The sequence below is a fragment of the Leptopilina heterotoma genome, unplaced genomic scaffold (genome assembly GCF_015476425.1).
Source record: "Leptopilina heterotoma isolate Lh14 unplaced genomic scaffold, ASM1547642v1 Lhet_51, whole genome shotgun sequence".
NCBI classification, from domain to species: Eukaryota; Metazoa; Arthropoda; class Insecta; order Hymenoptera; family Figitidae; genus Leptopilina; species Leptopilina heterotoma.
This window is the reverse complement of record NW_025111110.1, coordinates 1,956,400-1,980,154: the sequence shown is the minus strand read 5'-3', so window position 1 is coordinate 1,980,154 and position 23,755 is coordinate 1,956,400. Positions and strand designations below refer to the sequence as shown.

The 23,755-nt window shown below is 22.2% G+C and overlaps 1 protein-coding gene across 9 annotated transcripts in view; it reads right to left on the bottom strand.

The window, feature by feature from the left end:
• The window catches only part of LOC122507702 (regulating synaptic membrane exocytosis protein 2), a 166,734-nt gene that overhangs the window by 32,720 nt on the left and 110,259 nt on the right, over positions 1–23,755 (bottom strand). For 8 of the 9 annotated variants that reach the window (XR_006302138.1, XR_006302134.1, XR_006302135.1 and 5 more), the window contains 5 exons: positions 20,031–20,295; positions 16,207–16,458; positions 15,389–15,574; positions 2,489–2,518; positions 74–227 (listed from right to left, as the gene is read on the bottom strand). Coding sequence is in view for 1 of the 9 variants with exons in the window: in XM_043620559.1 (XP_043476494.1) it covers positions 74–227; positions 2,489–2,518; positions 15,389–15,574; positions 16,207–16,458; positions 20,031–20,295 (887 nt within the window). In the remaining 8 variants the exon portion in view is untranslated. The remainder of the gene's footprint in view (positions 1–73; positions 228–2,488; positions 2,519–15,388; positions 15,575–16,206; positions 16,459–20,030; positions 20,296–23,755) is intronic. The other variant, XR_006302136.1, reaches the window with a different exon arrangement.

The window sequence follows — 23,755 nt, the reverse complement described above, 5'->3', positions numbered from 1 at the left end:
TGATATTTTGATTAAATATACATATATCTATATGTGGGAAAAATATATTATATGGATCAATATGAAATCGTACCTTACGATAGTGTTGATAACTGGAAATGGAAGCGGAATGGTCTCTAGTGCTCATAAGCGCTGGTCTTTTACAACCTTGCGGTGACATATCCCTTCGACTTCGATGCTCACCGTCCACACAGAATTCCTTTTCAGGTGGCGGACTAGAATAGTGGCTGTTCCAAAAGGCGTTCATTTATTTCGTTAATTTTGTGTTCATAAATAATATGGCACTTATAAACTAAATGAAATGAATTTTTTTAATATAGTGATAGGGTAATTCCCATTTACTCCAAAATATCTAAAAATATGATTTATAAACCAACTGATTTTGTTTTTTTATTTTTTTTTTACTTTTTCATTTTAAATTTTATTCAAAAACCAATTTTACTTATTTTTTCTACTTTTAAATATGATTTATAAACGAACTGATTTTCTTTTCTTTAGTTTTAAATCTAATTTTTAAACTAATTTTATTTATTTTTTACTTTTTGGTTCATAAACCATTTTTTTATGATTTTTTTTTTATTTTAAACATTTAAACTGAATTTATTTCTTTATAATTTTTTTGGTATTGTGAATGCGAATCACCTATCACAGAATAGCAAAATTCTAGACTCTAGAAGCTCATTACATTTTTTTTGTTTGAAAGTTTCTAATTAATAATCAATATAGTTATTTATTCTTTATTTTTATTTTATTTATTACCTACAATGTTTTAAATGTACGTATATTTATGTAAATTTTTTTATATTCATTTTCTTAAATTTACTTGTAGGTTGTAAGAAAATGAAATTGGTCAGGAAAATCAGGAAAATGAAAGAGTAATTTATCAAAAGTACTTGGAAAATATCCAATTTCTATTATTTGATCTTAGAAAATTTCAATTCTTTTAAAGAAATTGAAAATAATTAGGTACTGATTCAAAAAATTATTTAAGTTTCAAATAAATTCTATTTAAAATTCTGAAAAATTAGGTTTTTAGAAATTTTTAATTCAACATTTTTAAAGTTACTTGAATTTTTGAAAACATTTTAATTATAATGCTTAGAAATATAATATAATACTTAAAATTAATTGAATTTTGTGAAATTGAATTGAAAATAATCATTGTTAAAAAATTAGTTTAGAATTTTAATAAATAAAAATTCAATTTTTAAAGAATTTTAATTTAATAATTGTGAAATAATTGAATATTTTGAATCGTCAGAATCGAAATTAATTGAATTAATTGAAAATTAATTAATTAATTGAAAAAATAAATTGAATTTTGTGAAATTGAATTGAAAATAATCATTGTTAAAAAATTAGTTTAGAATTTTATTAAATAAAAATTCAATTTTTAAAGAATTTTAATTTAATAATTGTGAAATAATTGAATATTTTGAATTGTCAAAATCGAATATATTTATATGCTTATTAGTGTTAAAAATAGAATTGAAAAGTCCAAACTGCATATAAAATTAATTAATTTCGAAAGAGTTAGAACTACAATTTTTCTTAACTAGTTAATTTTCAAACGATTTAAAATTAAATTTTTTCTAAAACTTGAGGTGTCGCAAAGTTTTATGTAAAATTTTGAAAAGTTTGTCTTTTAAAATATTTCAATGATATTGTTTAAAAATAATTGAATTTTTATGGACAAATAATTGTAAAGTTTTGAAATAATTGAATTTTCCTAAAATTCTATCCAAAATAATTGAATTTTTTAAAAAATTCTGTTAAAAATAATTTAATTTTTTTAAAGAATTATTTGAAAATAATCAAAGGAAGTTAACTACGGTAATTAATTTTATTTTTAAAATATCTTGACACCCTAAAGTTTTAAATCAAATTTTTAATTTAAAAAATTATCTCTCTTTACAATTAAACTTCTTTTGAATATTTTCGTAATTTTTTATTTTTGTGATTTTCGGTCTGTAATGCAGGAAAATGTCAGGGAATAACAATAAAATTTTTTCGTAACCCTGTAGCGGATTTTTTTTTTTTTTGTAAACAAAAAAATTCGATTTTTATTTTATATTGAATATTAATTAGACACTTTCGCCTCAATAATGATTTTTAATGAAATCTAACGAATATTAACAAGGTTAAACGTTAATAGAATTAACTAGTTTCTAATTTTTTTTTGTTTTTTATTTCTACTAGTCTTGTAGCGAGTACAAAAAAAAACTCCTAATTAAATTATAATACGGGAAAAATATTGTAACATTCTTTGTTGTAATTAATTGCATTCAGTATATTATGATAAAAATTACTGCAGGAAAATCTTTTGTTCTTTTTCTCTCTTTTTCTTGATACATTCATATATTAATAATTAAGGGATTCATCTAGATGATAGGTTTTAAAAGATATTCTAAATTCTAGCAATGAAAATACGCTAGACACATGATGAATATCGTGAATAAATATACATATAGATAACTTAAAACCGTACCGCTTATAATTTGACGGCATATTATGAAACCTAAAATAATAATAATAAAATCAGAAAATATTAAAAAACCGTTTGTGAAAATGACTATATTTGTGATTAATTTAAAATTGAGAAATCATTTTTCTAATAATGTGTGAAAATTTACTTAACGTCAAAAGTCTTGCGGATAAGAAAATAATTGCATATAGTTAATATTATGTGATTATTAATTTATTTTTCAGTGAAAATTACTTAGTGCTAAGTAAAAAATCACTCCTTGTTGAGTCTATACACAAATATTTTTTTTTATGGTAGATTTTTGACGCATTTTAAGTAAACTTTTCACGAAAATATTTTATTAATGAATGGAATTTTGTCAAAATTATTTTATTCGCATCAAGAAGAAAAATTCACTGCATAAATTAGAAACAAAAAACACAAATGATAGAGAAATTTTGTCAAGGTTATCATTATCGTACACTTGAAATAGAAATAAAGTGTCACGCGGCGTTCCGTTCGGCGGAATGAATTCATCACTAGATTCGCGAAACCCTTTTAAATAATCCTATTAGATGATATTGAACATTTATTAAATATGTGAGAACAGTGAAAATCATTTCGCGTGTGTTTTACCCGAGCATTTTGGATTTTTCGATCACATTTCTGTAAAAAAAAAAAGCTTTGCAATTATAATAACAACTAATACGCGGATTAAGGCATTTCAAAACAAAAATTACTGTTTTGTATAGTATTCCAAACGATAATAAGAGAACATTTTTCGAACTTTTTTTTATAACTTCCCAGTCGAAAAAATTCTATAGAATTCTATTCAGAATGATTGTGTGGTGCGATTTTTTTAATTTTTCCCAGGATACATATTTAATTATCAACTTCTTAATATTTCTAATTGTAAGCTAATTTCTTTATTGTTTTTAATTGTTTTATTGAATAATTTTAACATTATTTCTATTTATAAAACCAAATATCTATAATTATAATTTAAATTATTTAAACCAATCAATTATCGATTGTCGTGAAAATTAATTATCATCATCATCATTCATATTATTCGTGGTTATTGAAAGGAAATTGAGAAATTGTTGCGATTTGTAATTAACTGAAGTACTAGATAAATATGAATAATACCAGGGTTTCCATAAGTCAGGAAATACAAAACTTTCAATTTCTTTTATTTCTGACAACAATTTCTTTTTAAATAACTTAATTCCTGAAGAACTATCATAAAATTATTACTTAGAAATTATTTAATGAATAATTTTACTTGAATATTTCGAAATTAGTTGAATTTCAAAAGAAATTAATTATTAAAAATAATGGATTTATGGAAGAAAAAGAAATTCTAATTTATAACTGAAATGAAAACAATTGAAATTGGATTTAAAATGAGATCGATAATTCTAAAGTTGAACTTGTGACCTCTTGTGTATGTATGTATGGTTGTTGAGGAATTGAAATCAGAAGTTGAATCATTACTGTTAGAGGGGAGAGGATTTTTACCTCGTGAACATCATTTGTAAGTTCGATAGACCCTTGACACACCTCCGATCTATGAATTCAAAACGAAGAACTGGATTTCTCACATCATATCAATGCAAACTCTCGGGCCAATGCACCGCACACCATCTCTATATACTATATCGATGAGAACGGCACTTAGAATCTAATTACCAGCCACCAGCTATAATTCAACTTGCACAGTGCTGTTTACTCTTAGGTCAGTGATCTCTTTCAGAGCATTTGTCATTCAATTTAATAAAGATCGATCAGCGCAAAATTCTCTCTATTTTGAAACAAAATTTGAAAATTTCCCCCAAAAGAAGAAAAAATTAAGAAAAACAAAGATTTTCCGATTCTTTTTTATGAGATGCACTGTTTTTCTGAGGATATCAGGGCTTGAACTAGGTCCGTAAATCCCGTAAAAGTCCGTAACTTTGCTTGAAGTCGGTAAAAGTCCGTTTTTTAAAAAAAGGTCCGTAAAGTACGTAATTTGATTCAAAAAGGATGAAAAGTTTGTAAATTGTACGATATAATTTGGAGAATTTTAGAGAAATTACAAATGATTGCAAAAATTCAATTATTTTCGAAAGTATTAAAATTATACGCAGAAATTCAACTATGTTCAAGTATTTTTAAAAAATCTCATCAAAATTTCAATTATCTTTATATAGAATTAGAAATAATTAAATTCTTCTCCGAAATTCAATTATTTTCAAACATTTTCCTGAATTCAATGATTTTCAATATCTACTACTTTCATAAAATTTTCTTAATGAATTCAATTATTTTTAAAAAAATTCAATAAAATTCTACACAAACTTTTATAATTATCTTCAAAAAATAATAAAAATTTTACAGGAATTTCATTATTTACAATTTTTTTTTATAAATTTCATCGCAATCATTCAATTACTTTCATAAATAATAAAATTTTTACGGGGATTCAATTATTTTAGTAAATAATAAAATTCTTTTTAGGAATTCAATTATTTTCGTAAATAATAAAAATCATTGTGTAGAATTTTAATTATTTTTAATACAATTTTAATCGAATTCCTCGAAAAAATTCTTAAATTTAAAATTAAAAATTCAATAAATTGTTATTTTTGTATGAAAAAAATTTAATTCTAGTAGAATTTTCTCATAAACATTAATTTAAAAATGGATTTCAGTTAAAATTTTAGATTATAATTGAATTTTAAAAGCATTAGATCGAGCATTAGATCGTCAATTTTTAGAAATAATTAAATTTGGAAAAGATTTTAAATTAAAATCTTTGAAAATCAGAATTTTTCATATTTTTGACTGAAAATCAGTTAAAAATAACTGAAATTTCAGTCATTTTTCACTGATTCGACAATTAAAAAACTACTGAAAATTTCTATCACACATATTAAAAATTTCAGTTATTTTTTAATTGTCCAATCAGTGAAAAATGACTAAAATTTCAATCATTTTTAACTGATTTTTAGTGAAATTTCACTGATTCAAATCGCGAGAATAGAGTCACTGATTCTCAGTCAAATTTCACTGATTCAGTTTTAGAGAGTAGAAATAATTCAATTCTTCTCTGAAATTCGAACATTTTCCTGAATTGAATGGTTTTCTATATCTACTATTTTCATAAAATTTTCCAAATGAATTAAATTATTTTTAAAAAAAATTTAATAAAATTCTACACAAACTTTTATAATTATTTTCAAAAAATATTAAAAATTTTACAAGAATTTCATTATTTACAAATTTTTTTATAAATTTCTTCGAAATCATTCAATTACGTTCATAAATAATAAAATTTTTACTGGGATTCAATTCTTTCGGTAAATAATAAAACTCAATGGAGAATTTTGAATTACTTTTAATACAATTTTAATCTAATTCCTCGAAAAAATTCTTTAAAATTTTATTAAAATTCGTCAAATGAATTCAGTTAGGTATTTAAAAATTTATTGATAAAATTCTTTATGAAAATTCAATTTTAAAAAACATGAAAATATTCAATAAATTGTTATTTTTTTATTTAAATAATTGAATTCTAGTAGAATTTTCTCATAAACATTGATTTAAAAATGGATTTCAGTTAAAATTTTAGATTATAATTGAATTTTAAAAGCATTTGGGCGTAAATTTTTAGAAATAATCGAATTTTGAAAAGGTTTTATATTAAAATCTTTGAAAATTTGAATTTTTCAAATTTTTAAATAACAATTCTGTGGAATTAATTTTTTTTGAGAAACTTTAATTGCGGATTTTTTTTTGAAATTATTTAAAGTTTTTATTTTCTAATATATATTTAATTAAAGAATTTACGAACAATTGAAATTTTGTAAAATTGAATTGTAAACAAATAAATTTGAAAATTCTTTAAAGAACTTTTTCAAAAATTATTAAACATAATGGATTTATAAAAGATGTTTAGTTAAAAACAGGAAAAAAAAATTCAATTTTGTAAAAGTTACAAATTATTCTTCGCAAAAATTAAATATTCTCAAAAACTAATAAACTTCTTAGAGATTCAATTATTTTCACAAATAATAAAACTCATTGCAGAATTTCAATTATTTTCAATACAATTTTAATCGAATTTATCGAAAAATGTAATTATTCTTAGAAATGTTATTATTATTCATTGATAGAATTCAATTATTTAAAAATTTGTTGATAAAATTCTTTATAAGAATTCAATTTATAGAAACATTTAATTATGCAATAAATTATTTATTTTTGTATTTAAATAATTGAATTCTAGTAGAATTTTCTAATAAAAATTGATTTTCATTTCATAAAAATGAATTTTAGTTAAAGTTTTAGATAATAATTGAATATTAAAAGCAATATAGCGTGAATTTTTAGAAATAATTGAATTTTGAAATTAATATTTTTGAAAAAGGTTAATTGAATTTTTTTAATATTATTTTAAGTTTTTATTTTTCTAATATTTATTTAGTTAAAGAATTTACAAATAATTGAAATTTCGTAAAATTGAATATTGTAAGCAAATGGATTTGAAAATTGTCAAAGAACTTTTTCGGAAATTATTAAAAATAATCGATTTAAAGAAGAATTTTAGTTAAAAATTCTTGAAAATAATAATTGAATTGTAAATTATTTTATAAATTTGCCATTTTTCATAACTATAAAGAATGAAGAAATCGATCACTCCGAGTCGATAACTCGGAGTTGTCGATATCTTCATGTTTTATAGTTGTGAAAAATTTAATTAAATAGTTTTAAGTAAAATATTCTCTTATTTTACTCTGAATTTTGATACATTTAAGTTAGCTTTACAAATTTTTTCGATAATAATAAAGGATAACTTTGCCATTTTATCGATATGAAAAAATAACTGAGCGATTTTATTCAATAATAAAGATTTTTTTTTCGACAACAAAGAAAATTATTCGTTTTTTCTTGCGATATTATATATATAAAGAAAAACCTTTCAGTTTAAAGTGTTCATTAAGAAAATCGATTACAACCGAGAAAAACAATAAGAGAGAGAGGAGAGAAAAAAAATCATATGATCTGTGAAAAGGCAGTCCGGTGAAAAATCTACAGAGTTCGATTGCATTCTCTGAATACGGAATAAGGAGAGACAAAGCAATTAAGGGCACTCTCGACATCTGAAACGAGAACTGAAAAAGACAGCGACAGAAATAGGAAAATGAAAGAAATAATGAGGAAACGGAAAGAAAAGTGTAAGATAAAGAAAAAGAATGAGAGAGAGAAAGAGAATGAATAGAAATAAAAGAACGATAGCATTTCTCGAACGCGTAGTAAAACGGAACATCGAAGGATTGATCTTTCGCGAATTTATCTCTAGGGAATTAAGTACGTGCTGCTGAAAAAGTAGTGAGATTTTCATGCTAGGCACTCGGCGCGGTAAATCGAGCCAGATATTTTATATATATATATACATTCGCGAAATGGTTTTTCTTTCTTTTTGCTTTCTTTTTTTTCTTGCTACCCCTGGAAAATGCGTTTAGAAAAGAGAAAATTCATGAGAAATTCAAGCACTCACAAATAACGAACAGAACCTCATCTTCGGAATGTTAATTTTGATGCGAGGTTATTTATATGTACATGTATAAAAGAGAGTTTTTTTTTAAAAAAAAGAAAGAGAGAGAGAGAGAGAGTGGCTCCGCAGTCAGCGGTGGTTGCAGGCCAACTGGCATGTCAATTGGCTTGTTGCCCAGTTTTATAACTTGCTTTCTCTTTCTCTCTTAACTCAATCTGAATATGTGTGTGTCTCCTCCTCTTTTTCTCCTCTTTTTTTTTCCTTGAATTTTCTGTGTACGAAACTAAACTTACGTCAGTATGACAGCAATGTGCTTTAGACAGGGAAAGTCAGAGGATAGGAGAATAGTGTGCACGCTAACTTTTTTCCCCTGCAGTCAACGAAATAATGTATATATATACCCAAAAACTTCCATCAACAAACAAAATATATGCCGCACTCATAAATTGCAAAAATATCGCTCCAACAATTAGATTGCAGATGTAAAAATATACCACTCACAGTGGAGGAAACAGAAGCCTCGAACATCTAGATATTTTTGTGCTTTCTGTAATTTTAATTTGCTTTGATTTTGGTAGGTGGTCACTTTTACTAAAAAAATATTTTCTAATCCTTCTTGTCTAAAAAAAAGCTGTTTCTTATAAAATCTGTTTTCTAAAAAAAGTTTTCCTAACAAGTTTTAATTTCTAAAGAAATTTTTCTAAAAATTTATGATTTCTAATATTTATTTTCCTAGAATAAAAAAAAATTTGTAAAATTCCATAATTTTGATAAAAGTTAGAAAATCGTTAAAAAATTAAGATTAAGAATATAGAAACTATTTTGCATATTTTCTGTTTCTCAATCACAATTTTGTTTACAAAATTATGTTTCTTTTTGAAAAAGTAGAAAAAATTTTATAAAATTACTATTTCTTATCACAGTTTGTAAATAAAATTCTGTTCTTCTTCGAAAAATAATAATAATTTGCATCATTTTTATACCAAAATTTCCAAAATTAATTTATTTGTAGAACATTTTTTTAGAAAGTTTTAAATATCTTTAGGAAAAAAATTCCTATAATTTCTATTTGTTAATTACGATTTTTAAATTTTGTTAAAAAATTGTCACAATTTCTATTTTTTATTATAATTTTTTAACGAAATCTTAAGTATTTTTTTTTAAAGAATTAAAAAATTTTCGTAAATTTTATTTTTTAATCATATATCTATTGATCGTTATTACAAACATTGAATATTGTTAGAAATTTTTTTTTTGAAATTACCTTTATTAGAAAAATAATTTTTTAGAAAATGACCTTTATTAGAAGAAAGACAATTAGAAAATCACCTTCATTAGAAAAAAGTTTTTTAGAAATTCACCTTTTTAGAAAATAAAAAATTAGAAAATATGTTTTAGAAAAAGTGTACCCCAATCTTGATTTGATTTTTATTTCTGAATTCTGAAAGGCAAAATTTCATTTTGGTTTCGTTGAGAGGAGATTTTTGTTTTGCTATTTTTGTTTTCTTTTGTGTCTTTTTAAGAAGCGTGAATATAAATTTCAGTTTGTATTTCGAATTTAGTTTGTATTTCGAAATTCATATCTCGTTTCGATTTGAGAAAATTTTCACATAGTGAATTCTCATTTAGAATAATTTTTAATATTGAGAAAAATTTAAATTTAACATAATTCTCATTTACAGGGATCACAGTTAGTCCCCTTTTTTTATCTAATCCCCTTTTTTTTTTACTTTTTTCCCCTTTTCAGCCTTAAATTAATAAAATCCCCTAAAACACCTAAAATCATAAATTTTCTCCCCTTTTTTTAAAAAAGAAAATCTTGCAAAAATTGTCTTTCTTTATAAGTTAAAAAAATTTTATAGTTATGCTTCAAGAAAATGTAGGTATTTACTTTTCGGTAACTTTGGAAAAATTTTTGTATTTTGAAAGTTAGAAATCCTTTTATATTCTTTCTCAGAGTCTTTAAACTCGAAAATTTGTTCATAAAAGGTAACAAATATAAAATAACTTTTATTACTTCTAAGAAAAATTCGAATTGTTTGAAATTTTTGAGAAATTGTATTAATTTCAGAATAAATTTTTCTAATTTATATAAAAAAAAATTGTCTTTAAAAATAGTAAAAGTTATTCTGGAAATAACAATTTTTTATATTGAATTTTACTATTTTTGAAGGAAATTTTTTGTTTGGAATTTTGGACAAATTTTATTAATTTTATAATAAGTTTTTACTAAATTTAAAGTATGTTTTACTAATTTTCAATAAAACTTACTACAGACATTTTAAATTATATAAAATATTTTCCTCGAACATTAGAATTAGCTATTAAATATTTTTATTTTTAGAGTAAATTTTACTATTTTTGAAATAAATTTTTCTAATTTTAAAAAAAAAATTGTCTTTGAAAATAGTAAAAGGTGTTCTGGAAATAACAATTTTTAACATTAAATTTTACTATTTTCAAAGAAAATATTTTTCCAAGTCCCAAGATAATTTTACTAATTTTTTTTTAACTTACTTCCTATATCGTAAAATTCATGTAATTTTAAAACAAAAGTAGCATTGTAATAAAAAGTTTGAATATAAATTTAACAAAAGTTACCAACTACGGAAATAAATAAAAAAAATGAAAATAATTAACAAAAAAAAAATTTGATTCCTTTTTGAAAAATGAAATCCCCTTTTTTGCTTAATTAAAAAGAAAAATTGAAATTAAAAACTTTTATCTGACTAAAATTTACTTGTGCTACTGACAAATTTTAATAAAACTACAGAAATTTACATTTTGACAGACAGAAATGAATCTAAAACTTACTGTCTGACTAAAACTGATTTTTACTACTGTTATTAAAATAAGATGAATTCACTAAGAATTGAATTTAATTCTGACTAAAATTGAATTTTACTATCAATGTCAGACTCAAATCGATTAAAAGAATTTTATCACTAATTCTAATATTAAAATTGACTCGTACTACTGAATTTATAATAATTAAAAATATTTCGTCTGACTGAAAACTGACTGTTTTTACTTTAATTGGAAATTGTGAAAATTTGAAAAATCTAACTGAGTAAAAATTATTTTTATTACTAATAATAAAATTAAAGGAATAGAAAATATTTTGACCGAATAAAATTGACTTTTACCACTGGTATCAAACGTTCTGTCTGACTAAAAATGTCCGTCACTACTAGTAGTAAATTTTACCTGTATTTCTGACTATGTAAAACTTCTGTCACTTTTTTTTAAATACATTAATTTAAAACCGACTGTCTGACTAAAACTGTTATGTACTACTGCTAATAAAATAAAACGAATAGAAAATATTTTGTCTGACTCAAAGTGACTTTTTCTACTATATCTACCATTTTTCTAACAAAAATTTCCTTTACTACGGATAATAAATTTTACACCTTCTTGATAATACGTCTGACTAGAAATTACGTTTTTCCCTTTTAAAAATGTTAAATGTAAAACGTACTGTCTGACTGAATCTTTCCTTTTCTACTGATTACGAGATGACACGAATTTAAATTGTTTCTAGCGAAATTTATTTCGAATTTAAAATTGGAATCTGGAATTTTAATTATCAGAAAGTTTTATTTATTATTTTTTTAATTAAATTAATTTTTCATTTAGTAGAATCATCATTTGGCGGAGTTCTTATAAAAAAATAATACTTTTTTATGTGATAAGAAGAATGTAACAAATTTTACATAGAAAAATTCTCCTTAGGCAAAATTTTTAACAAACTTCATTCTCGTCACATTCTAGAAACGAAAAAAAAATTTCATAAGCGAGAATACAGAATTCAAAATCCAAGAGTAAGAAACCGAAAATCATTTTCTTAGCTACCCCATTTAGTTCCCACCCTCAGTTTGACTCTAGATCAGAAAGTAAATAATAAATTATTGTTTAAAATTGAAAAATTATTTTTCCTTCTTCTTTAAGAAAACTTTGTTTGCCTCCTCGAATTCAGTGACAACGCCGATAAAGTCTCCTCCATTTTGGGTTTTTTGATAAGAAAAATATTCGGGGAAACAGTATTTTCAAGCAATCGCAAAGTGCCATGACCTCGTGTTATTGGCAATTACGTTTACAGGAAGATGTTACAGGCGAATAACCGTTTCGTCGACACTTAAGACGTCAGTTACGATCCCAGTAAAAAAGCTTTAAAGCGAAGATACTGCAGGATATCAGATTGGTCACCCTATTCTCGTGAATCGAACATGTTATCTAATGTTTCACAGCGCAAGTAAACGTTTTCGTTTTACTCATACCAGGGGAATTTATTTTTCAATTTTTTTTTCTGTTTCCTAATTTTTTTTTTTTTTAATAAAAAAAATGCTTTTTTCGAAAATTAATTTTCACTATTCGTAAAATTGTTTCGCAATTATTAGTTTTCTTTATAAATTTACAACTTGTAATGAAATTTTACAATTATTATGCTTCGAAATCCTTGTCAAAAACATTTTTAGTATTTTTGGTTCTAAATTACTTCTCTCTTTTTATTACAAAAAATTTACGTTACTTTCGAAATTCTATAGAATTACTCTAGTGAAATTTCACAAAATATTCAGTAGAAACTAAAATTCTGTAGGACTTTTTCGACTGAAAAAAATAATTTTGTAATTGCAGGGTTCGAACTAGGTCCGTAAATCCCGTAAAAGTCCGTAAAAATCCGTATTTTTGAAAAAAGGTCCGTAAAGTCCGTAATTTGATTCAAAAAGGATGAAAAGTTCGTAAATTGTACGATATAATTTGGAGTATTTTAGAGAAATTACAAATGATTGCAGAAATTCAATTATTTTCAAAAGTAATAAAATTCTTCGAAAAATTCAATTATGTTCAAATATTTTTAAAAATTCTCATCAAAATTTTAAGTATCTTTAGAAATAATTAAATTCTTTTCCGAAATTCAATTATTTTTAACAATGTTATTCAATTCAATGATTTTTAATATATACTATTTTCATAAAATTTTCCAAAAGAATTCAATTATTTAAGAAAAAATTAAATAAAATTCTACACAAACTTTTAATTATTTTCAAAAAATAATAAAAACTTCACAGAAATTCAATTATTTACAAATTTTTTATAAATTTCTTCGCAATTATTCAATTATTTTTATAAATAATTAAATTTTTAGGGAGATTTAATTATTTTCGTAAATAATAAAATTCTTTTTAGGAATTCAATTATTTTCGTAAATAATAAAACTTTTTGTAGAATTTCAATTATTTTTAATACAATTTTAATCGAATTCCTCGAAAAAATTCCTGAAAATTTTATTAAAATTCCTCAAAAGAAATTATTTATTTAAAAATTTATAGATAAAATTCTTTATGAGAATTCGATTTTAAGAAACATTCAATTATTCAAAAAATAATTTACTTTTGTATTTAAATAATGTAATTCTAGTAAAATTTTCTCATAAACATTGATTTAAAAATGGATTTCAGTTAAAAATTTAGATTATAAAGGAATTTTAAAAGTATTAGATCGTAAATTTTTAGAAATAATTGAATTTTAAAATGGTTTTAGATTAAATTCTTTGCAAATTTTAATTTTTCATATTTTTAACTAACAATTCTGTGGAATTAATTTTTTTTGTGAAACTTTAATTGCGGACTTTTTTTTAAAATTATTTAAAGTTTTTATTTTTTAATATATATTTTATCGAAGAGTTTACAAATAATTGAAATTTTGTAAAATTGAATTGTAAACAAATGAATATGAAAATTCTTAAAGAACATTTTTAAAAATTATTAAAAATAATGGATTTATAGAAGATGTTTAGTTAAAAACAGGGTAAAAAATTTAATTTTTAAAAAGTTACAAATTATTGCAAAAATTTAATTATTTTCAAAAGTAATAATATTTTTCGCAAAAATTAAATATTGTTCAAAAGTAGTAAAATTTTTCTTAGGGATTGAATTATTTTCCCAATTAATAAAACTTATTGCAGAATTTATCGAAAATTCTAATTATTCTTACAAATTTTATTAATATTCGAATTGAAGGAAGTGAATTTATTAATATTCGTTGATAGAATTTAATTGAGGGGCTGGATGCTATAATGTGTTACGCGCCATTTACTTTAAAAAACATTCAATTATTCAATAAATTATTTATTCTTGTACTTAAAGAATTGAATTCTAGTAGAATTTTCTAATAAAAATTGATTTAAAAATTAATTTCAGTTAAAATGTTAATATTTAATGTTAATGTTAATATTTTTGAAAAAGTTTTTTTTTTATAGTTTTAAGTAAAATGTTCTCTTATTTGACTCGGACTGGTTAAATGTTAGTAATTGGTTCCTAATTTTTAATTTTTGGTCCGTAAAGTCCGTATTTTTTAATACTTTTATTGATTCGAGTCTTGTAATTGCATTTTATAAAAAATTTCTTTCATGATTTTAAAATAATTGTATTTTTTAATAATTGAAATTAAACTTTTAATTATTGAATTTTATTAAAATTTTTGGAAAATAATTAAATTCTTCTCAGAATTATATTACAATTTTCTAAAATATTTCAATTCATTCAAGGAATTTTATTTAAATATAGAAGATAATTAAATTCTTTTGAAGAACTTCTTTAATATTTTTTGAAAAAATAATGTAGTTTTCTGCAAAGAATTTTACTATTTATAAAAATAATTGAATTGTTTGGAAGAATTCATTAAGAATTAATTTATTAAAAATTAATTAATTAAAAATTAATTCAGTAAAATTCAATTCATTAAAATTCAATTCATAAAAATTGAATTCTTTCGTGAAATTTTATTGAAAATAATTGAATTCTTGCAAAGATTTTACTATTTAAAAAAATAATTGAATTGTTTTGATGAATTTATTAAAATTTAGAAAATAATTGTATTCGTTTGTGAAATTTTATTAAAATTTTGTTTAAAAATAATTGAATTTTTTCAAAAAAATTTTACTATTTATAAAAATAATTAAAATCTTATCCGAAGAATGTTATTATTTATGAAAATAATTGAATTCTCGCAAAGAATTAAATTAAATTTTTTGAAAATATAATCAATGATAATTATGTAGTTAATGAGTGAATTTAAAAAAAACACAATAATAATAAACAATTCTCCTTGTTATTAAAAATGGCGAAATCTTAACTCCTCGCTCTGTAATTAAACATTTTGCGAAAATATGCAAATAGTCGTGGGCAATTTAACACTGAGTCGAATAAAATAATGCGAGAAATATGAATAAGACATGAATGTGGTTTTAAAATTCAGAGACTAGTTCGCGATTCCTGAATTGATTTTTGTAGTTCAAAAAAAAAAAAAAAAGAAAGAAAAAAAAATTGAAAACTTTACAAGAATCGAGGAAATGTTAATGAGATTTAGAAAAGTCCCCTTACCTAGAAGAGCTGCCGATACTACTTATACTGGCACCGTCAGCCGTTCTTCTTTGTTCCCTAGAAACATCGCAGTCAGTGATATCGCACTCGGAAGTATCTGAATCACTAAGTCTTGAGGTTGTTAACGGTGGACTAAGATGGCAATCGCCTGGCGTCGTCACATCGTCGACAAAATCTTGATAATGACTGAAAAAAGAATCCAATGTATTTTACATTTCAATAAATCTTCATAGGGATGGGGAGAGAAGTACTTTCTTTTATCTGTCAATTTGTGAGAGACGAAAATATTTTTTGTTTTCTTTTAATATTTTTTTAAATACGTTCAATTTAATTTCCATTTAATATTTATTGCAATTCAATTTATTATAACTATAATGCTAAACTTAATATACTCTTTAAATTTGAATTAATAAAATTTTTTTTACTAAATTGGTGACTAATTTTTTGTCTTTGAATTAGTAAAATTTACTAATTCCAAATCAATTTTGTTATTTATAAAGATAATTGGGTTTTTTACGAAATTTTTTTTCAAATTTTGAACATAGTTGAATTTTATAAGAATTTAATTTTTTTTTTTTTGAAAATAATTGAATTTCTGCAATTTGTAATTTCTCCAAAATTTAATTATTTTTTTTTCATGTTTTCAACAAAATTTTAAATTAGAAAATTTTTAAATTCTATTATTTTTAAAATTGCTAATTTTATTTAAAAATGGTAGGAAGAAGTTGGCAAATTTTTGCTATTTGTTATATTAACTTTTAGGGTATAATTTTTCGAAAGTTCCATTGCTAGGGTAAAATAAAAATTTTTTTTGGTACCTTGCATGGCGATGTTCTTCATGGGCAGTCAAATAATGCCACTCTAATTCATCGGTGAGTGAAGAAGAAGCTAATGCTATAACGGCTTCGCCAATGAAATCGTTTGCAACATATCTACCATAATCCCAAACTGTAATTTCTAGAGCACGTTGTCTTAACTCCGACCATCTGATTCCATTATAAACGAAAGTTTGGTCCCACCTTGGGTCATTCGTATTTGCCAAGGCTTTCGTTCGCTTTTTGGACTTTTCACTGGAAAAAAAAATTTAGAAAAAATTTAGAAAAATTTAGAAAAAAAAAGTTTTTAAAATAACTTTCAAGTTCCAAATTCCACAAAGGTAAAGAAAAAGGATTTCCCCTCAAAAAGGGTAAATCTTTCCAAAATTATCCCCTTTCACAGCTAATAATTATTTTTATCACTAAGTTTTACTGAATACATTAACGAAAAGTTTTATAACTATTTTAATAGTAATAATTTTTAATAAGGAGAAATTTTTCCAAGAAAATGTTATAATGGAAAATTTGACAATATATTTGAAGTCGAAGAAACAAGGAAAGTTTTGGAAGCATTATACTAGGTCAACTTGTGAATTGGCAGAGTTGCCAAATTCGCCACCCCCCAAACATGGATTTTTTGGCTAGTAACAATTTCTATGTTAAGTCATTTGTCTTGCTGTGCGTCAAAATTGAAATTGTAACCATTTTCTTCAAGGCGATTTCACCAATTTTTCGAGGAGATAATATCAAAAAAAAAAGAATAAAATAAAATAATCAACTTCTCTTCCTTAGCGATAAATTTATATGCATATTTGTTTTTAGTGTAAATGTCAGTGGTTTTATTTAAGTAAAAATTTTCAATAATCAATATATTTGACGTTGCGTCACATGCGGTTTAAAGAGATAATCTTACTTTTATATATATTGATATACTGAAATTGAATTAATTATTATTTGAATCGTAAATATAGTAAAATGTAAAAATAATCAAAAAAAAAATGCTAATTGCAAATTGTGTGAAAAAACAGAAAATTAAATAATGAAACAAAATTAAATACTTTTTTTTTATTGAATTTTGTAACTTCTTCAACATTATTCTTATCATTTCAATTTAATTATTATTTTTTGGAATTTTTAACTAAAATTCTTCTTTAAATCAATTATTTTCAATAATTTTTGAAAAAGTTCTTTGAGAATTTTTAAATCCATTTGATTAGAATTTAATTTTACGAAATTTTGATTACTCGAAAATTCTTCAATTAAATATTTTGGAAAATAAAAACTTCAAATAATATTAAGGGGATTTGAACCTTGATGACGTCACAGTTTGTGCAAAGCATTAGTTTTAAATCTGTGACGTCATCATGGTTCAAATGCCCTTAAAAAAAATTCAATTAAACTTTTTCAAAAAAATTAATTCTGCAGAATTGTCAGTTAAAAGTATGAAAAATTCAGATTTTCAAAGATTTTAATTAGAAACCTTCTTAAAATTCAAATTATTTCTAGAAATTCACGCTATAATGTTTTTAATATTCAATTATAATCTAAAATTTTAACTGAAATTAATTTTTAAAACAATTTTTATTATAGAAAATTCTACGAAAATTAAATTATTTAAATAGAAAAATAAATAATTTATTAAATGATTGAATGTTTCTCAAGATTTAATTCTAATAAAGAATTTTATCAACAAATTTTTTAAATAATGAATTTTAATTTTTTTTTTTTTTTTTTTTGATGAATTTTAATAGAATTTTTCAGAATAATTAAATTTATTTGAGGAATTAATTAAAATTGTATTAAAAATAATTGAAATACTGTAACAAATTTTATTATTTATGAAAATAATTGAATTATTGCGAAGAATTTTATAAAAAAAAAATTTATACAACTGATTTTTTTCGGAAAAATTTATGCAAATTCTATTTTAAATAATTAAATTCCTGTGGAATTTTTATTGTTTTAGAAAATAATTGAATGTTCGTGCAGAGTTTTATCAATTTTTTTGAAATAATTAAATCTGAAAGAAGTTAAGAAATATTTTATAAAAATTTTATAATTAGTTGAATTCTTTTGAGAAATTTTATTAAAATAGTAGATGTTAGAAGTCATTGAACTCAGGCAAATTTTTGAAAATAATTGAAATTTTGACATTATATTTATTAAATTTTTTTTTTAAATAATTGAATTTTGAGGAAGAATTTTGTTATTTATAAAGATAATTGAAATCTTAACAAAGATTATTACTTTCGAAAATAATTAAATTCTTCTGATGAATATTATTATTTATGAAAATAATTGAATTTCGTAATGAATTTTATTAAAATTCATAAAAGTAATTGTATTTCTGGGGAGAATTTTAATAAAATTTTTAAAAATAATTCCATTTTTCCAAGAATTCGATTAAAATTATAGTAAAAATAATTGAAATTCTGCGATGAGTCTTATTATTTATGATAATAATTAAATTCTTGCGATGAATTTTATTAAAATTTTTAAAAATCCCTTACTAAAGTCTTTTGAAGAATTTCTTTGAATATTTTAAAAATTTTGGAGTTTTTTTAATAATTTTAATTAAAAAATTTGAAAGTCATTGCATTTTATAAACAATTTCTTTCATGGTTTTAAAATAATCGTGTTTCTTAATAATTGAAATTAAATTTTTGGAAAATAATTAAATTTTTCTCAGAATTAATTCATTAAAATTCAATTCATAAAAATTGGATTCTTTCGTCAAACTTTATTGAAAATAATTGAATTTTTGCAAAGATTTTACTATTTGAAAAAATAATTGAATTGTTTTGATGGATTTATTAAAATTTAGAAAATAATAAATTGTATTCGATCGTGAAATTCTATTAAAATTTTGTTGAAAATAATTGCATTTTTGCAAACAATTTTACCATTTATAAAAATAATTAAATTCTTATCCGAAGAATATTATTATTTATGAAAATAATTGAAAGAGTGTGGGATGAGTTTTATTATTTATGAAAATAATTGAATCCCTGTAAAAAATTTAATTATTAACAAAAATAATTGCGAATTATTGTGAAGAAATTCATAAAAATATTTGTAAATAATTGAATTTTTGAGAAATTTTGATTATTTATAAAAATAACTAAATGTTTGCATAGAATTTTATTACAATTTTTTTTTTAAATAATTGAATTCTTATGGAAAATTTTTTTTAAATTTGTTAAAATAATTAAATTTTGGATAAATATTTTATATTACTTATAATGAGAATTGAAATTTTGTCAAAAATTTTTTAAAATATTTGAATGTAATTGAATTTCTGCGAAGAATTTTATTACTTTTGAAAATAATTGAATTTCTGCTGTCATTTCAGAAGAATTTGAATTATTAAAATTTATCAAAAATCTAAGTTCTTTAAAATTTCTAATTAAGTTCATTAAAAATTGAAATTTTCAAAAATTTCAAATTAAAATCTTTTGAAGTTCATCTATTTATGAAAATTGTAAACGCACATCTTTTAAAATTCAATTATTTTTGAAATATTTAAACAAAATTATTTATTAAATAATTTGTAAGTAATAATTTTTTAATAGTTTTTCAGGAATTAAGTTATTTTAAAAGAAATTATTGTCAGAAATAGAAAAAATTGAATATGAATGAAAATGTAATGAAAGTAAAAATCAAAGTGAAAGTAAAAGTGAAAATAAAGTTCAAAGTTAAGGTGAAAGTAAAATTACAGAATCACACCCTTTGTTCCTGATGTTATTCATTTTCCCTCTAAATTTAAACAACAAAATTATAAATCATTGATCCATTTTGTTTTAAATAAAAGAAAAAAAATTGCTCACCTTCGATCAGGAAGTAAAAATATTTTGGCATATGGACTTCTTGCTTGGCCATTGCTTCGTGGAGGGAGACCAGTCGCGCACACTAAGGTGACAATCAATTGAAGGGCACTAGGATCGAAATTCAATTTCACCTGAATGCGTCCTCCGAAATTAACATTTCCCGTTGGCTGTCTTATGTGTCTCGATCTTCCTTGCGTATGAACATCCGGTGAACCCGGTGACGTTACCAAAACCGAAGGTTTCTCACGTCTCGTATCGTAAAGCTCTGAAAAGATTCCCAAAAAATCGTTTTTATTTCAATTTTTTTGTCCTCTTTTTTTTGCAGGGAAATAAAAGCACCGGTAGATAATTTTATTTTCTGTTTTTACAAAAAAGGACAAGAGGGTTAAAATTTGAGGGGATTTATTTTTACTATTCTCCTCATTACTTGGTTTATTTACAATATTTAGATAAAAATAAATTTCTTCTTCAAGTAATATACAATTTTTTGTTCACAATTAATAATGATAATATTTTTGTATTCAAATAATTACTTAAATTTAGTAATTTGATAATTATTTACTTTTTTTTAATTCAATAAATAATATTATTTGATTCAAGTAAATATTGAATTGATAATAGTCAAGTATAATCGATTATTTGAATCAAATAAATTTTTATTCAGTGTATTAATATAATAAATATAATAATATGTAGTTACATTAATAAACAATAATATTCGATAAATAAAAACAAAATAAAAAAAACAAGAGAAATAAAAAATTAATATTTTTGTTTATAAAATATTTATATTAAATAAAACATTATTATACGTATAATATAAATTTTTATTCGCGGATCTTTATGTAAGAGACTTTAAAAAAAAAGTATATGAATATATTGCGCTGATAAATTTCTCTTCAACATTTATAATTAAATTATTACCGAGGCTGCTATAAAAAGATCCAGTAAAATGGAATTGTCTGTATAAGTATCTTCGAAATCAATATGCTATTATTATAGTTTCATCAATCACTTGTTTCTCTGGTTTCTCCAATGAGAGAGAAAGAGAGAGAAATTTTATATACTTACTATATATACTGCATTAATATCAAGTAAAAAATTTATGTCAAACATTTTTGTTTTAAAGTATATTTTCTATAATGGAAAATTTTTAAAAAAGCAAACATCAAAGCGTACAATCTTTTCTTTGAAATCAGAGAATTTCCTTTTCTCGCTGGAAATTTATACCAAGTTTGTTGAAATTATTGACCTATTGATTATATGTCAGGCTAATTAAAAATTTAAATTACACGAAATAGAATTGTTTTACTTTAAGGAATATAAATTATGTAATAAACGAGCTGTTAAATTCGTATTTTTGAAGGAAACGAAATTTTCGATAAGATTTTCATTATTTTCATTTTTCGCGTAAAAAAAGTATGACAATTATTACATTTTTAATTTGGTTTTTTGCATTATTTATTATTACAATTATGTACTTAAATTTATTGATTTTTAATATTTTTTTACTTTAATTTCTTTTACCTTCTTTATTAATATTTCATATTATTATTATTATTTATTTTTATTATCTTTATTACATTTATTTTCTGCATTCAAATGAACGAAATTTATTTAATTCTTATTCAAAATTAAATTTTTTTCATAATAATTTTGTCTCACTGTCAAAAAAATTAATAGTTTCTGAGAGTAAAATTTAAGTTTTCAATTTTTATTGCAATGAGTAACTAATTAGGAGTATTTTTAATACGAAATATTTCGTTCATCTGAACGTTAAAAACTTGTCGAATTTATTTAGTTTTTTTAGAATAATTTTTTTATTGAATTGAAATATTTTTATTTAACTTTCCATTAAATGTCGAATTTATTTCATTATTTTCCAATTTAATTTTTAATCCAATTAAACAATTAGTCGGAAGATTTTTAGTATTCATTAATCAAATCAGTTATATTTATTTTTAGAGTGAAAATAATAACATAATGGTCCATTTACAATTTGCCTTCTTCGAAGCATTTATGAAATTCGCAAACTTTTTAATTCGTAATATTCTCCTGAAATTTAAATTGATATTATAAATTATAATTGTCATTCTGATAAGAAGGAATTATAATTCGGATAAGAACTTCAGTGTATTGATTTCGAATTAATAAGACAGATTTATTTTATTCACTTTTTGTTATTTCAGTAAATTAGTTACTATTGAGAATTCTTCCAATTTTTTGAAAATTAATTCTAATATAAATAGAAAATGTACCAATAAACTAAAATTTAGTTCAAAGAATTTTTTTCTCTCTCTCCTCTCTCTCTCTCTTTTTTGATGTAAAAAATGAAAAAAAAATTTTATATAAAAATATTTAGAGAAACTTTCTATAACAATATTGTATACATTTCACTTTATTAGAATTAAAAACTTTTTCTATTTTATACTCGAGAACTGTAATAGAAAAAAACGACAAATTATTTTTTTTATTAGAGCTTTTTCTTCGTTAATCAAATTTTCTGCTAAATTTCATAAATAAATTTACATTTAAATAAATTACAGTCTCTAACGCCTTTAGCCATTTACTATCAGAAGCATGCAGTACAGCTTCGTTGCTAAAGCTATTTCCGCCTTCAAAATGACTTTTTTTTATATATAGTATATATATGTATAGAGGTAACGAAGTGGCAGCCAAGCTTCGCAATAAATCTAATGCCGTCGAAATCCAGTAGCAGCAAATGATACTTATCTAACAGCATATATCACTCTATCATAATTTTCCGCAAAACACAGTTTTTATCCGATAAAACTGTGTAATGTCATTCATCTTTAAATTTCAAATAAAAAAAAAATAGGAAAATTTTTTTTCTTTTCAAAATCGAAAAATGTGTTTTTAGACTCAAGATAATACATATAGCCTGTCAACAAAATTCTGTAAAATTTTACCAGAATGAAACTTTTCAAAAGATTTTTATATAAAATATACTGAATATTCTACGGAATTTTACTAGAACTTTATTAGAATTTTACTGCGAAATGATTCAATAGGATTTCTACGTGAATTCTGGTAAATATTAGGTGTAGAAATTTTCATGATTTTTTTCCAGTCAAAAAAATTCTACAGAATTTAACTAGAATAATTTCTAGAATAAAAAATTTCCACAAAAAATTCTAGCAAAAATTGTTTAGAATGTCACTAGAGTAATTCTATAGAATTTCTAAACGAATGTAATTATTTTTTAGAAAAAGAGAGAAATAATTTTGAAACAAAAACAAGCGATTCAGTGAAAAGACAGAAATTTTTTTTGAAAGTATTAAAAAAAATAAAATTTTTTAAATTCATGAGAAAATTATGAATTTTGGTGTCATTTTTGTTTGCCTCATAAAAAAATTTTAGTTAAAGACAATAAAAAAATTAAATTTTGGAGAAGTTACAAATGATTTTTTTTTATAAATTTCCTCGCAATAATTCAATTATTTTCATAAATAATTAAATTTTTTACAGGGATTCAATTATTATTCTATATAATAAAACTCATCGGAGAATTTCAATTCTTTTCATTACAATTTTAATCAAATTTCACAAAGAATGTAATTCCAATTATCTTTAAAACTAATAAAATTCTTCCAAATTCAATTATTTTCAAAAATTTTTCTCAATTCAATAATTTTTAATCTCTATTATTTTCATAAAATTTTCCAAAAAAATTCAATTATTTAAAAGAAATTTAATAAAATTCT